Source organism: Marmota monax, unplaced genomic scaffold (genome assembly GCF_021218885.2).
Source record: "Marmota monax isolate L192 unplaced genomic scaffold, Marmota_monax_Labrador192_F-V1.1 WCK01_AAM20220418_F8-fsc00092, whole genome shotgun sequence".
In the NCBI taxonomy this organism is placed as follows: Eukaryota; Metazoa; Chordata; class Mammalia; order Rodentia; family Sciuridae; genus Marmota; species Marmota monax.
In genome coordinates this window covers 4,443,064-4,459,425 of record NW_026692583.1, presented here as the reverse complement: position 1 = coordinate 4,459,425, position 16,362 = coordinate 4,443,064, and the positions used below count along the sequence as shown (strand labels likewise).

The 16,362-nt window shown below is 37.0% G+C and overlaps 1 protein-coding gene across 17 annotated transcripts in view; it reads left to right on the top strand.

Annotated features, from left to right (window-relative positions):
• Positions 1–14,841, top strand: part of Tmem116 (transmembrane protein 116) — a 41,489-nt gene extending 26,648 nt beyond the window's left edge. For 13 of the 17 annotated variants that reach the window (XM_046446209.2, XM_058579885.1, XM_046446208.2 and 10 more), the window contains 7 exons: positions 2,847–2,951; positions 8,104–8,153; positions 9,050–9,133; positions 9,632–9,770; positions 11,546–11,690; positions 12,666–12,739; positions 13,467–14,841. In XM_046446209.2, coding sequence (XP_046302165.1) covers positions 2,847–2,951; positions 8,104–8,153; positions 9,050–9,133; positions 9,632–9,770; positions 11,546–11,690; positions 12,666–12,739; positions 13,467–13,673 — 804 coding nt within the window. In that variant the 3' untranslated portion in view covers positions 13,674–14,841. Of the gene's footprint in view, positions 1–1,477; positions 1,533–2,846; positions 2,952–8,103; positions 8,154–9,049; positions 9,134–9,631; positions 9,771–11,545; positions 11,691–12,665; positions 12,740–13,466 lie in introns of all 17 variants that reach the window. The other 4 variants (XM_046446217.2, XM_046446206.2, XM_046446219.2 and 1 more) reach the window with 3 other exon arrangements.
• The last annotated feature ends 1,521 nt before the right edge of the window (positions 14,842–16,362 follow it).

Sequence of the window (16,362 nt, the reverse complement as noted above, 5' to 3'; positions counted from 1 at the left end):
CTGTCTCCCTGGATTCTGTTTCTCACTTCTTTCATACTAATAGCCAACCTATATTAATTCCTCCTTTGCTCTTACTATAAATTTTTATCTCTACTCTCCTTTTCCCTCATAAACATCGCATCTTACACTACTTCTTCCTTTATTGTCCATCATTAGAAATGGTAAACCCTTTAGCAAACTTACTGTTTATATTGTAGACAATAACAGAACATATAATTTCTGTTTATTACACCTTAATAGGATCTATTTGGTTTAAAGGTGTATATTGTTTGCATTGGGTGCTGTTAATATTGGTCTCCCCCTTAAATTGTTGTGCAGTTACCACTTCTGTCTGATTCTAAAACAATTTCATCATTCAGAAAGGAAATACTGCAAGGCTTGGTAGTATGCACCTATAATCCCAACTACTCAGAAGACTAAGTCAAGAAGATTGTAAATTCAAGGCCAGCCTGGACAATTTATTGACACCCTGTTTCAGAATAAAAATTTATAAAGGTTAAGGATGTAGCTAAGTGGTAAAGTGCCCCTAGGTACAATTCCTAGTAGAGAGAGAGGGACAGAGACAGACACACTGACTGACTCAGAGAGAGAGAGACTGACTGACTTATCAATTTGCAGTTGCTCCTTACTCCCATCTCCCCCCAACCCTGGCAACTATAAATTTGCCTTTTGTCCCTATGGATTTACCTCTTCTGAAAATTTAATATATAAGTGCAATAATATTGACTTGGAATAGGCATGACTTTTTGTGTCTGGATTCTTTGACTTAGTATAATGCTTTAAAAGTTTATCTTCATTTTAACATGTACATTTCCATCATATATGTATACCAGTTTATTTACTTATTCATCCGATCCATCCGTTGATTGATATTTAATCTGTTTCTACCTTTTTGTCATTGTGCATATTGCTGCTATGAACATATGTATATGTATACCTGTTTGTTTTCCCAAAAAAATCTTATTTTGGGCACTGGGTATTTAATCCAGGGGTGCTTTACCACTGAGCTATATCTCTAGCCCTTTTTATTTTTGAGAGCGAGTCTTGCTAAGTTACTAGGGCTTTACTATGTTGCTGAGGCTGACCTCAAATTTGTGATCTTCCTGTCTCATCCTCCTGAGTTACTGGGATTACTGGCATGTGCCACCATGCCCAACTTTTTTTTTCAGTTCCTTTCCATCATTTCAAAATGGAATGACTGGATCATATGGTGATTCTATGTTAAGCTATTTGAGGAAGGACCAACAGCAGTTCAGCTAATATTTTACATTCCCACCAGCAATGTACTAAGATCCCTCCTTCTCCACATCCTCTCCAGTGCTCATTGTATCTCCTTGTGTGTATGTTTATTTCATTTCCTTTTTGTTTGTTTGTTTTTGGTATGGAGGATTGAACCCAGGGACACTTTATATCTCTAGCACTATTTATTTATTTGTTTGTTTATTATTCAATTTGATTTGTATTTCCTAATGATTAGGAGTGTTGAACATCTTTCCCTGTGTTTGTTGGCCATTTGAATACCTTGTTTGACTGTAAGTTTATTCAAGTTCTTGATCCATTTTTTAATTGGGTTTTTTTGTTGTTGAGTTTTATGATATTTTTAAATATATTCTGAATACTAGACTGTTATCAAGATATAAGATTTTTAAATTGTACTTTCTCCCATGCAGTAGGATCTTTTTACTTTCTTGATAATATTCTTTGATGCATAAAATTTAAAAAATTATTGTTTTTAGTTTTAATTCACACAACATAAAATTAACCATTTTAAAATGAGCAGTTCAGTGGCTTTAGTACTTCACAATGTAGTGAAAATATTGTCTAGATAGTAAGAGGATAGAAGCATACTCTGTTTTTTTTAGGGTACGAGGGGTACTGGGGATTGGACCCATGGGCTAGATACTGAGCCACATCCCCAATCCTTTCCTTTTTTATTTTGAGACAGGGTCTTGCTAAATTGCTTAGATCTTTACTAAGCAATTGAACTTGGAATCCTCTTGCCTCAGCTTCCCATGTTTCTGGGATTACAGGCATGTATCACTGCACATGGCTTTGAGTATGATATTTAGAGATGAGGCCTTTAAGAAATGGATTGGCTTTATAAATAAAGGAAGAGTGACGCAGATGCAGACATGTGTGTTCCCTATCTCTTGCTATGTTGCTCTAAGCCATCCCAGAATTCTGCCACCATGAGGATCATCACCAAATGTGATCCCTAGACCCTTTTCCTCCAGAACTATGAGCCAGAATAAATCTCTTTTCTTCAAAAATAGCCCACCTTAGAAATGTTGTTATAGTAATGAAAAATGGACTTTTATAGCTACAACTATTAAAAATGGAAATCCTTATTGCTTTTTCAATTAAAAATGTAATAGAGATGGGCACAGTGGTGCACACCTGTAATCCCAGCAGCTTGGGAGGCTGAGACAAGAGAATCCTGAGTTCAAAGGCAAGGCGCTACGCAATTCAGTGAGACCCTGTCTCTAAATAAAATACAAAATAGGGCTGGGGATGTGACTCATTGGCAGAGTGTTTGCCTATCATGCATAAGGCCCCTAGTTTCAGTATTTAATACTGAAAAAAAAAAGGAAAGTGGAACAGTTAGATGAGGAGAGGTAGATAATCCTATGGTTCTTCTGAACAATCAAAAGGATAAAATAAAGAAGTTGGGCATGTTTTAAGTAGGCCTGGGTAGAATTCCTGGATGTGATTGATTTACATGATATGGATACTAGATGGTATGTTACTAATAAGCCTGCAGGTAGGATTCTCATATTGGAAAAGAATGAAATAAATTTAAGGAAGAGAGGGACAGTTATGATGGATTGTTTTAATTTTTAACCTAGATACTCTACATTTCCTCATTTCTCTACACTGTCAATTACATCTGGTATTTGTGCACAGAACTAAGGATGAGACACAACCAGAGTGGACAGAACACATCTCCACTGGTAAGTTTATTCAGAGTCAGAGCTTATATTTAAGAATACTATGCTGGGCTGGGGATGTGGCTCAAGTGGTAGCGCGCTCTTCTGGCATGCGTGCGGCCTGGGTTCGATCCTCAGCACCACATACAAACAAAGCTGTTGTGTCCGCCGAAAACTAAAAAAAAATAAATATTAAAAAAAAAATTTAAAAAAAAAGAATACTATGCTAAAATAAACCCACATTTCTCTGATAAACAGTATTACACTAAGCACTAGGTAATTGAATTCGTGGAGGTTAATAAATGTAAAACTTGTTTCCACACAATTGTCCATTTTATTGACATTACTTCTTCTCCATTTCCTTATACATATACACAGAAAGTTTTATTATGAGAAATGTTATTTACAGTACTGCCTTTCCTGCCTTGTTTGATTAAGTATGGGAAATCCTTGTCTTCATGCCATCCATCATTGTTACCAGAGTAAAGAAAATGGTCTTGGAAGACTGAGTGTAACTCAGTGGTAGAGCTCTTGCCTAGAATATGAAAGGCCTTGGGTTCTACCCCCAGCACTGCTTAAGAAAAGGGGGGGAAAAGGTCCTGGAGAAGAGTCAAGGAAGTGCTGTCTATTAACATGAGATTTGGGATTACAGGCATTAGAGAGGGTAAGTGTTCTGCAGTGCTGTATTTCTTCAGTATGTGTGGGTGATTATATTGACTTGTTGAAGTGCTGAGAAATTAAATGTGTGGTAGTCCGAACACAAGATGAATCCAGAAAACAGTCGTCTTTCCTTCTTTAATTCACAGAGTTTGGGGCACTCTCCAGCATTACAGTGATGAGAAGAGAATGCTGAGTCAGTACATCTGGATTCTCTTCCTGTGTGTGCATATTTTACATATCGCATAATTCATTGATTTTAAATATACAATTAAGTGATGTTTTAAGTCAATTTCAGAATATTTTCTTTATCCCAATTAAATCTTTCATGCCCTTAACCATGAATCCCTTTGTCACTCTCTGCTCTAGATAATCACTAATCTACTTTCTGTTTCTCTAGACCTGCCTTTTCTGGACCTTTCATATAAATTCAATAATACCGTATGTGGTCTCTTGTGTTTCTGTGGTTTCTTTCACTTAACATAGTGCATTTATAAATAATTCATTCCTTTTTATTGCTTAATGATATTTCCTTGTATAGTAAAAGTTGAGTTTTTTATTTCTGATTCTTTCAATATCACTAAGTGATCCTGCAGATGACATTTTTATGATGTTATCATTTCTTTTTGGGGGCAGGGGTACTAGGGATTTAAACCGGGGCAATTTACCACTGAGCCATCCTCAGCACCCCTGTCCCTCTTTATTTTGAGATAGTGTCTCACTAAGTTGCTTAGGGCCCTGCCAAGTTGCTGAGGCTGGCCTTGAACTTGCGATCCTCCTGTCTCAGTTTCCTGTGCCCATACGATTACAGACATATGTCACTATGTGTGGCTCAATTTTTATTTCTTTTAAAGTCTTATGTATTTTAATCTTACTATATGTATCTTATTAAATATTTTAATCTTATATCTATGGTATTTGTTCTGCTACTTTTTTTTTTTTTTGAAGGGAAATTTTCATTAAGAACATGATAGAAAGCTGGGGTGGTAGAGTGCTTGCCTTGCATGTGTGAGGCATTGGGTTCAATTGTCAGCACCACATAAAAATAAATAAAGGTCCATGAACAACTAAAAAACAATTAAAAAAAAAAAAAAAGAGCACGATAGAGTAAAAGTATCTGGAAAGCCTTCTAACATCTTTTCCCAGAGCCTACAGTCACTTCTAGAACAAATGAAAGTGATATCCTGTTAGGTACATGATGAAATTCAATAAATATTTTTAAAGAATAAATGGGAAAGACCCCTGGCTATATATGCATATACATATTTGTTTGCATATAGAATCTTAGGAAAGGGTATTTGAGGTAAATTAGGAGATTTATCTTTTAGGTCGTGCTCTAGCCACTTACCTTCTATATGACCTTAAGCTAATCATCTGCTTTTATTGAGCCTCAATTTTTCATCATAAAATGAAGCAGTGCTAAGGTTCTATGAAATCTTCATCTGACTTCAAGAAATTTATTTTTAAGAAGAAACTCTTTTTTTATTAACTACATTTTTTCCAAATAGATAAATAATTCAATTTCCAAAGAATTATTTTGCATCATGAGAAAGATATTACCTTGTTCTAGCACTCAGGAACATTTTTGTGAGGTGAGGTTCTGGTAACCTGTAGCAGTGACTTTCCAATTTTTCTTGACCACAGCAGTTTCAGCAATTCAGTCCATGGTCCTCCTACTCCATAGCTCTGGGGCCCAAAATGAGGTAGAACATCATGTCTGAAGGGCATGGCAGAGGGAAGCAACTCAGGACATGGCAAATTGGAAGCAGAAAGAGAGCTGATTCACTTCTTAAGAAGAGATATTTATCTTTCTTTTTTCTAGCCTTGTTCAAGATACTCACAGTTGAAGAAGGACAGGGTAGAGAATGTTTTTAAAACCCCTCCCTCTCTTCCTCTCTTTCTTCCTCCCTCATTCCCCCTCTCTCCATTCTCGTTGCTATAAAGCGAAAGGATACAAGGAAATCATTGAAAAATTAACATAAAGAGGTCCCTTAAACAGCATCCTGAACAAGATACTACAGTAAATAAAAGAGCTATTCAATAAAACTTTTTGTAATAATCAAAATATTTTATACACTGTCCAGTTCAGTCATTACTAGCCGTATGTGGCCACTGAGCACTTGAAATGTGACTAGTGAGAGTGAGGAACTTGTTTTAAATTTTATATAATCTTCATTTTATTTTAACTAGCTACATGCATCTAGTTGCTGCTATACAGCCCAGGACAGTATTCTGGGACCTTTTTCTTATGTTTACCTCTGGACATTCAACACTTATAATTACTCTTCTGTATCTTCAATTTATATGGTTTCCTTGCTCCTTACAAGTTAGTAAGGACCCATGGCTATTTATCCTTTTACATATCTGTCTGCATAATTCTAGAATTCTAGAACTAAAAGATACTACAAAGAAACAATTCATTTTCTTCTCTTTAGGTAGGTGAATGCATACAAAGTTCAACAGCCTTACAGGATTAATATTTTATATTTTTATTTTCATTCATTAATTTACTAATTCACTCAAAAGCCAAGGGACCCCGATTGGAATTTGTGAGCAGTTATTTAGCCACAAAGTAATTTCCTGAAGAAGATGCTCTGAGACCAGAAGCCAAGGATGGAGACAACATGGGGGAATGTTTCTTAGAGGAAGAAATTAATTTTTGAAGGAAAAATTGGAGAGATGTAAGATTAGCTCTCATATAGGATGTTCTGCTTTCTATGCACACAGAGGCACATACAACTCTTTATAACCCAAGCAATGTCATTAGTTTCAAGGAGTCAAACTCTAGTCTAAAGTACTAACCCCAGTGCTTATTATTCTGCCATTATAGCTGTATACTAAGAACTGCCAAGATCTTTTTTTAACCTTTTAATTCTTTTTTAAAATACCCTAGCAAGATTTCTGCCATAAACTACTAGCAGTAAGCTTTTTATCAGATATTCATTACCAGGTAAGAGTAATAATTAAAGAGCATGTAGCCACCTGCCTGCCACAGTGTGGCTGGGCACAATTCAGGAGCCACTTGTCAAAAGAAACTAACTTTATTTTTAGAACACACACACCAAACCACACAGCTCCTCAGGAAAAACCTTCAGAGCCCAACTGCCACCACCAGCTTCCCACAAGCCTCTCAACCTCCCCCACTCCTCCTGCTCTTGAGGCTGATTGGCTAGGTCGTGTGGGCAGAGCCAAAAAAAGTCCCCCAATGAGCAGCTCCGTGGTCTGAAAGGGTGGGGAAATAGCCCAATGAGCATCACCGCAGAGGAGCCAATCAGTTGGCAGCTAGAAGTTTGCTGGGGCCGCTGTGAGCCAATCATCAGCTGGCAGCTGGAAGTTTGCTGGGGCCCCTTCGGCTGTGGCTCTCAACACCTGACAAAGTAAAAAGAGGAGAAGGGAAGCTGGTAGAAGTCACTACAAACTAATTTTACATATTTCCCTCAAGTCAACAATAACTGTCCTACTTAAAATCGTTGCTATTCCTGATCCAAACTTCTCAAGGACGATCAGTGACCATTCTCTAATTATGATTAATTGCTCACTTAATGCTTATTTATTGTTAATGACTATTCCACAATAGGATATGTTTATACTTTAAAATAGAAAGAAAAAGGCTTTCTATTTTGTTACCTATTTAAGGTGTTGTGTTCAAAATCTTTCATCCTAAAGTCCTATTAGGTAGAAATGATTCCTCTTTTAGATGGATTCATCTTTTAGATGTTTTACAGTATCTAAGTTTTTGTTTGTTTTGTAATGCTGGCCTTGTGTATGCTAAGCATAGACTCTACCACTGTGTTACATGCACAGCACAAGTAGAGTTTTTAAGTGTTCTGTCTTTTAGAATCTAAGTCTCATATCCAAAGAGCTTAACGATTCTGCACTATTATATTAACACTTGCTGCTGGTCATCTTATACATAGAGCTTCATTGACCCCATAATGCTCTGAAAACACCCACACATTTCTGAGTCTAAAATAGAAAAAAATGGAACTATTATTAAATGATGGAGGGTTACTATGTGATCTCATATTTGCCTTTCTTCCTAAGAAAATTTGTCTGAGTACTCAAATCGTAAGCTACTTCCTGCAGCCTTTCTTTTGACTTTTTTTTTTTTTTTTTTTTTTTTTTTGGTACTAGGGATTGAACCCACGGGCTTACAACCACTGAGCCACATCCACAGCCCATTGTTTATTTTGAGACAGGGTCTGGCTAAGTTGCTAAAGCCGGCTTTGAACTTGTGATCCTCCTGCCTCAGCCTTCCAAGGCACTGGGACTATAGGTGTGCACCACTGTGCCCAGCTTGTTGTTATATTTTTTTAAATATAATAATACAGATGAAATTCTATCATTTACAATGCTAAGGAATTATCTGTTTCATGAATTCTATAGCAAATGTTGCTTGACAGAGTAAATTGGCTCTTAGAATCCTTTTTATTCTATTGAGTGGTATATGATGATCTGGTATTTATTGTAATGTGATTTGCAATGTCATAAGACAATTTTACGTGTGTTCTTTTCACAGGTGACAGATTCTACTTGCCGAGTTGGTCAAATCACCTTCATTTTTTCAAGGTAAGATTTTTTCTTTCCCTCTTATTAAGGAATGTATTCTCATTATTCAAGTGCCCAAGTACGAAGAAATAGTTGGTGTCCTGTATTTCCATTGTCAGTCCTAAGTCATCACAGACTCTTACTGAGTAGGAAGCAATAAATATGTGATCATTGGTTCTGTTTTCCCACATAGACTGGAAAATCAGTTTTCTATTACAGAGTTGGGTTTTAGCCCCAGTTCTACCATCAATTCAATGTGATCTTGTACAAATTTCTTTGAGTTTTGGATCTCCACATTCCTTTTCTTATAAGTTGTTTAAGAAGGTCTTCAAGATCTTATCCACTTTAAAAACATTGGGTGAGACTACTAGAATTATAAAGTCCAGAAAGGGTCTGGATCTCACCTAAAGTGGCAGTCACATCAGAGTTGATTTTAGCCTTTGTAACATTTGCTCCTAAATCTTTATCTCTTACAGGGAGTCTGCTATATTTGGCTGGATAAATAGCTGCCTATTTAATGGTATACTTTGGGAAAGCACTCAGGAAGGGGCTAATGAGAATGAAGTTATTCCTGGCCACCATGAAAAGTGAAACAGGCTGCACACAAAGCTCCTTGGTAGATTTTCCTTTCATTTTTGACCCACTTAGAATTTTATCTGACCATATAATACCAGAGATTCTCTGGATACTCTGTTAGGGTTCATTAACCTAAGTATGAAATCCTTTTCCTGGTGTACTTTCCCAGGAACTGAAAAGTAAGGATACTTAAGGTATTCAAGGTATTTTCTTGAAAAATTAAGTGTGTATATATTTGTGGATATCAGTGGGGTGATACAGTTGGGGGTGGGAGGATATTCTCAAAAAGAGGAAAGACATGAAACTGCTGGATATTGGGATGATAACTTTTTTCCTCCCAGCCTGATACCTCTACTATTGATGACACCTGTGTTCTGTCTGGGCAATGCCAGTGAATGTTTCCACAACTTCAGTCAGAACAACAGGTAAGAAGTGACCAAATCTATCATTTTCATTGTGGATTACATCTGTTCTTTTTTATAATAAACCTAGAGAAAAGACTTTTTACATACCTTCTGTCCAATGTGGAAAAGGGCTATTGGAAAAGGACTGTGAAACAAGGTATAGTCAAGACTAAAAATACACAAGTAAAAGTATAACCCAAAGTGAATACAAGATAATGTGTCTGTGGGAAGGAATAAAATCTTATGGATAAGAGCACAATGATAAGGGGGCTGAGGTTGTGGCTCAACCGTAGAGCACTCACCTAGCACATGGGAGGCCCTGGGTTTGATCCTCAGCACCACATAAAAAAAAATAAATAAATAAAGTATGTATCCAACTACAATTGAAAAATAAATATTTTTTAAAAAGAGCACAATGATAAGTGCAGTTACATATTCATTAACTTTTGTTGCACTGAGTGAATATCTCATGTCTGACATCTATAGTAGTACTCCTGTCCATTGATTTTTATTCCCTAGGTGTATCCTGATGTTCCCACCACCATCAGTCATGGCTGAACTCCTGCCTTCTGCCAATACATCTGTCTGTAACATACTTTATTTTTATAGTATCACCATTTTCTTGGCTAGCTTTTTGCTCAGCTTCCTAACTATTATGGTATGGTACTACTCTCCCTTGTGAAAAGGGGGGACTAGAGGGGACAGGCCAGTATTCCTAGGGCCTGGGGAAGATAGGCCAGAGAGTTACTTCCTATGGTCCTAGTACCAACAAAATGTTCAAGAGATCTTAACAATGTAATTACACCACCTCAGTTTTTTGGGTGTCCTAAAATCAGATGATGAGTGTGGAAAAAGAGCTTGTTTGGGAGCAGAGGCAAGAGGATTATGAGTTCTAGGCCAGCCTCAACAATTTAGTGAGACCCGGTCTCAAAACAAAAAGTAAAAGAATTTACTTCATGAAAATTATGTTTACTCTAGAACTAATATATGTTTTGTTGATCCCCATGGAGGAGCTACCAGAAAACTCATGATTCAAGTATATCCTTTATACCAGAATGACATTCTAGGACATAGAACATTGCTTTGATATAATTTTCCAAATAATGAAAGAGTGTTCTTATTTTTTTTTTAGCCACCATAAGTTCACACTTATATGTCTAACTGGGGTTTAAATGCTAAGTGGTTTATGCAGTTATCATGTACTTATTTGATATCACCAGAATGATGTAGAATTAAAATGATCAGCCAAGTGATAGTAAGTTATGTATGCATAACTGCTTAGTACAGAAGCAGTAAGGTAATGTGCCTTTTTACTTGTCAGATCTGCATAGTTTTCAGTATCATTTTCTCCTCATATTCTAGTTGAGGAATTACAAACTACCTACAAACTAAGTTTTCCTACAGTGTTTTGTTTTACTATCACCTGTGAGGCAAATATAATTATGGGGAATTTCCTTTGACCTTTAAAAATTAGTTATGGAGGGGGCTGGGGATGTGGCTCAAGCGGTAGCGCGCTCACCTGGCATGCGTGCGGCCTGGGTTCGATCCTCAGCACCACATACGAACAAAGATGTTGTGTCCGCCGAAAACTAAAAAAATAAAAAAATATTAAAAAATTCTCTCTCTCTTAAAAAAAAAAATTAGTTATGGAGATAGCTCAGCCCAGATCAGTAAATTTGTAAAGGTCAATTAGTTTATATTAAAATGGATTAGATGGCTTACATTTGGAATGGATTGACAATAAAGATGGGTTCCCCGCCCCAAAGGCTTGGAAGTCTGAAAATTCTTTTTTGCTGGTTAGAGTAGCTCAGGCTTCAGTGGACATTCAGAATTAGCATTCTAGATTATTTTTAAATGAACAGATAATTAGACATAAATATTCTCATTTAAGTTCAGGCCTCCTTTTGATTCTTCTGTTTGTAGGGAAAGAAGACTCTGGCTGCATTTGATTAAGAAATTGAGTTATTAGAGAATTGATTTGGGTTGTTAAGGCAAAGATTCAAGTTTGGGAAGGTTTTTTTGTTTGTTTATTCTCGTTTTTGGTACTAGAATTGAACTCAGGGGCATTCAACCACTGAGCCACAACCCCAGCCCTATTTTGTATTTTATTTAGAGACAGTCTCACTGAGTTGCCTAGCACCTCACTTTTCTGGCTTTAAACTTGTGGTCCTCCTGTCTCAGCCTCCCAAGCTACTGAGATTATAGACATTTGCCACAGCATCTGGCTTAGGGCTTGCTTTAAAATTCTTGAGTATATTATGATTTATCTTGGTGGGAAGACTGAATAATTTTCCAGGTAATTTTCTCTCAGAAAAAGCCTGGTCTCAGCAGGTAAAACCTGTTGCAAGATACTTAGAGAAAGGATCCTTCTAAAATGATAGGAACTTTTACTAAGCTTTAGGGCAAACTGCTCACTGCTACACTCATGTTTAGGTCTTATTCATCCAAGCCCAAAACTTGTGTAAGAAGTTTGTGAAATCACCTGGCTTTCTGGGGAACAAACAGCGAATAGTGATTCACATTGTGGAACAGCGAGTGCGCTTCTACCCAGCGGCCTTCTTATGCTGCTGGGGCCCAGGTGGGTATCTTAACAGGAAGAGATGGAGAGTGAAGAGGGTAACAATATTGGATTCAACAATATATTGGGATCAAGCAGAGTGATCTCACCAAGGCAGATGACTGACTGTAGATTCCTGTCCAGCTTATAAGATTTATGTTGGCTTTACCCATATTTCCAGTTTTCCCTGACCCCCCCCAACTTTTTTCCTTTTTATATATTAAAAATTAAGGTAATTAGGCATGAGGTGCAAGCCGATATGAGAGGGCAAATTACCTGATATGACAGGATTCATCTATTAACATTTGCTTTAAGTTGATAGTGAGGATCACATTGGATAATGTTTATGAAAGGCCTTGGTAAATTCTGATACTCTAAGTAGTATAATTTATTATCTTTTTCTGGGCACGATGGCAGACACTTGTAATTCCAGCTCTTTGAGAGGCTGAGGCAGGAGGATCCAAGTTCAAGGTCATTTTGGCAATTAGGCAAGACCCTGTCTCAAAATAAAAGATAAAAAGACTGGGCATGGTGGCATATACCTCTAATCCCAGGGGTTTGGGAGAATGAGGCAGGAGGATCATGAGTTCCAGGCCAGCCTCAATAACTTAGCAAGACCCTCAGTAGTGAAATCCTGTCTCAAAACAAATAATAAAAAAGGACTGGGTACCTCTGGTACTAGTGAAATGAAATGAAATGAAATAATGGCTAGGGCATAGCTCAGTGGTAAAATGCTCCTGAATTCAATCTCCAGTACAGAATAAAATTATTTTCTTCCTGTAGTACCTCTCCACTATTGTCACACAAATCATCTGCAAAGTTTAATTAATAAAGACTAGAAGTCAGAGGCCTTTGGTTTGCATAACTGGTTAAAAGTATTGATCTTCAATAAGCCCATATCTTCCATTCTAATAATGCTCAGACATGTATATTGAGGAACTCTGTGCTTCAGGCAGTGAGGTCTAATGACAGAATTTATGTGTTCTGTATTCATAGCTGTCGTGCTGATAATCACAAAGCTGACTAAGCCCCAGGACACCGAGCTACACATGGCCCTGTATGTTCTCCAGGTAACACCTTCAAAATCCAGAATTTCTATTCCTACACCCTCTTATTCTACTCTCTTACACTGACATTACTCAGTAAGCACTGTTTCCCTCTGTGAAGGAAAAGAGAACATGTATTATTTATACTCATTTATGAAGAATGTGAAAATTTCCACAGAGGAGCGTAGATGCTTTGATAAAAGTGCTGGTATGCACTCCACAGCATATGTATCTCTGGTCAATTTCATTTTACTTGATGTGTTTTTAAGAAGTGAGTAGACAAAAAAAATAGTGGTCTACTAGGGCACATTCTTAATGCTGATAGTCATGATTCTCTCTAATCCAAATTGAATTGAATGAGATTAATTAACCTTTCTGAGTGAATGTGGTGGGTAGGGAGGTAATAGAATGGTTCTCCTCATTTATCAGATTGAAGAAAGACTTTTTTTGAACTATCTAATTATGCTGATAAGGCAGTTTTCTCTAAAAAATGGATCAGTAAGGAGGGGCATTGAAGCCACTTCATTGTCCTTATGTATATACTAAGAAATATGACCAACTTTTAGTCAATTATGTTAAGATGTAAAGAATTAGTTCAGAAAGAGCTAGAAAAATAGAAAAAATAGATACCAGATCTTGATGTTTGAGATAGAGGAAATGTAACCATGCTTTGTAAACAAGGGTTGTGGGCTTTTTCCTGGATCTCTACAAACCTGAAGAGCAGATTCCATCACCCCTGTCTCTCCTTTAGGCTCTAACAGCAGCATCCCAGGGTCTGCTCCACTTTGGAGTATATGGATGGACACAGCACAAGTTCCACCAACTAAAGCAAGAGGCTCAATGTGATGTGGATACCCAGACGCCATTATTATGCTCACAGAAGAGAGTCTATAACAGGGGCCAGGATCCATTAGGGTCTACTGTTACTTTTGCTACTAGCTCCTCCACCATTCTTTGAAATTACAATTACTAGGATACTCAGGAACTGGAATTATTTTACATTAATGGATTGTGAAGAATGTCAGGTAACCATATCCTACACCAGCTTCCTTAACAAGACCCCCTAAAACTAAAGAAATAAAATCAAAAATAAGTGGGATGGCTTCAAATAAAGCTTCTGCACAGCAAAGGAAATAGGAGCATGAAGAGAGAGCCTACTAAATAGGAGAATCTTTTCTAGCTACTCTTCTGACTGGAGATTAATATCCAGAATATATATAGTACTCAAGAAACTTAATACCAAAAAAACAAATGACCCAATCAATTAATGGACAAATGAGCTAAACAGACATTTCTCAAATTTTTTGGCAAATGGCCAACAAAATACATGTAAAAATGTTCAACATCCTTAGCAATCTGGGAAATACAAATCAAAACTACCCTGAGATTTTATCTCATTCCAATTAGAATAGCAGTCATCAAAAATACAAAGAATAATAAATGCTGGTGAGGATGTGAAGGAAAAGGTATACTTATGCATTGTTGATGGGACTGCAAATTAGTACAACCGTTTTGGAAAGAAATATGGAGATTCCTGAAAATACTAGGAAAGGACCCATAATATAACCCAGCTATCCCACTCCTTGGTATTTATCCAAAAGACCTAAAAGTAGCATACTATAGCGATACATGCATATGAATATTTATAGCAGCACAGTTCATAATAGCCAATTTATGGAACCAGCTCAGGTGTCCCTTAATAGATGATTGGATAATGAAAATGTGATATATATACACAATGGAGTTTTATTTAGCCATAAAGAAGAATGAAATTATGTCATTTGCTGGCAAATGGGTAGAATTGAAGAACATCATGCTGAGTGAAACAAGCCAGTTTCCGAAAGTCAAGGGTTGAGTGTTTCTCTTATATATGGAAGTTAGAGAAAAATAAGGTATTAAAAATTGGTAGGGGTGTTGGGAAACAGTCTCATAAAAATAGAAGGGAGAACAGTACAGTAGAGGAAGGGCTATGAGGGGAAGGAGGAATGGGAAAGGGGAAGAACAGCAGAATGAAATTAACCAAACTGCCATGTATCATGTATGTATGAACATATAATAACGAATTCCACTTTTATGCATAACTGTAATGCACCAATTAAAAAATAAATCAATTATAAAAGAATTAACAGGTTTTTTTTTTGGTTTTTTTTTTTTTTTTTTTGGTCATACTGAGAGTCAGAGGGGACATGTGCAGCTGAGTCACTGTTCAAACTGTCCCACTAACCCTACAAGGGACAATAGCCATACATAGAGGCAGTTCTTAAAATTATCATGAACATCCCTCCTATGACACTTGTTCAGTTTGTGGTCATAGTGGAATAGAGTGGTGTCTAAATAGGTTTGATTATACAAATCTTCTGTGGCTCTCATAGAATGCTACCCTTCACTTTCCCTCTCCTCAGCCCTTTCTGTGGCTTCAAAAACATCTATTCGCCAACACTTCATTTCTTGCATGGGCTACATGCGTGCTTGATGTTTTTCAATGTGCAGAGCCTTATATCCTTTTGCACAGACCTTAACCATTATTTTGGAGTCACTGCCATGGTTTCTAAACGTATTCCCTAGGTAATGATTACTTTTCCAGGCAACTCTTATACTCTTTCTAAAGATTTTATATCACTGATTCTCCAGGTTTCTGCACTGGCCCTGCTAACAATAACCTTATTTTTTGCAATGGGTACTGTCTTGCTTGTGAGTGTCTGTCTGGCATCACATGGAGGTGCCATTATAGTATTCTGGGAGGTCACTCATCCACAGGGAAGTCCTTTTCTCACAATATAGCTTTCCAAAGGAGCTTTGGAGGTCAGGTTTATTAAAGTCATCATTGTGCTCATACAACATCTGATCAAAATCTATATTTACAGTAATAAATTCATTGTTTAGTACAGAGGTTCTGGTCCTGGAACTTGTAAGCCACACCATTATGCTTTATTTCCAAGCTATGGCTAAGCTCATGACCAGGAGAGCTGAAAAATGGATTATTTCTTCATGAGAGGAAGGTTCAATGCTTGTTGCATTCTTAGTAGTATAGATACCATTGAGAAATGCATGGCCCAGCTACTTCTAAGTTTTTGGTCAATAGTCATATGAACAACAACATGTTTTACATTTCCCAAAAGATATATTGAAATGTTTTTGGCATATTCAGGCACATTTGGCACTAGGTTTCTCTCTGTCCATATCTTTAACACAGAAATGCATTTTGTACACTTGGCTCCTTCATCTAAAACTTGACCAAGGTGTATACATCTGTTGCCACATATTGCTTATTCACATTATTTCATATTAAGAACTTCTTATTGTCAATCACGGTACACAGTTCTGTATACTTGAGAAGTGAGCATACATAGATGACATGGGGACTGGATTCTATTCTGCTCTGAAATTGTGAAGTGGTTAGAAGCCCCTCTTATTCATCTCCACTGACTGCATAGGATTCACCCTATTTTATAGGTAGGCCATAAATCATATGTAAACCACATACCTCAAATTTTTTTTTATCTATCTACCCTTTATCCATGAGAAAGTGCTGTTAATTAGAAGAAAATCTCTGTAACTCTAAATACCCGTCATAGTTGCAGTCATTTTGTATAAAAGGCATTTCCAAGCTCAGGTTCCCATTTTGATGTGAATATATAACAGGGAAG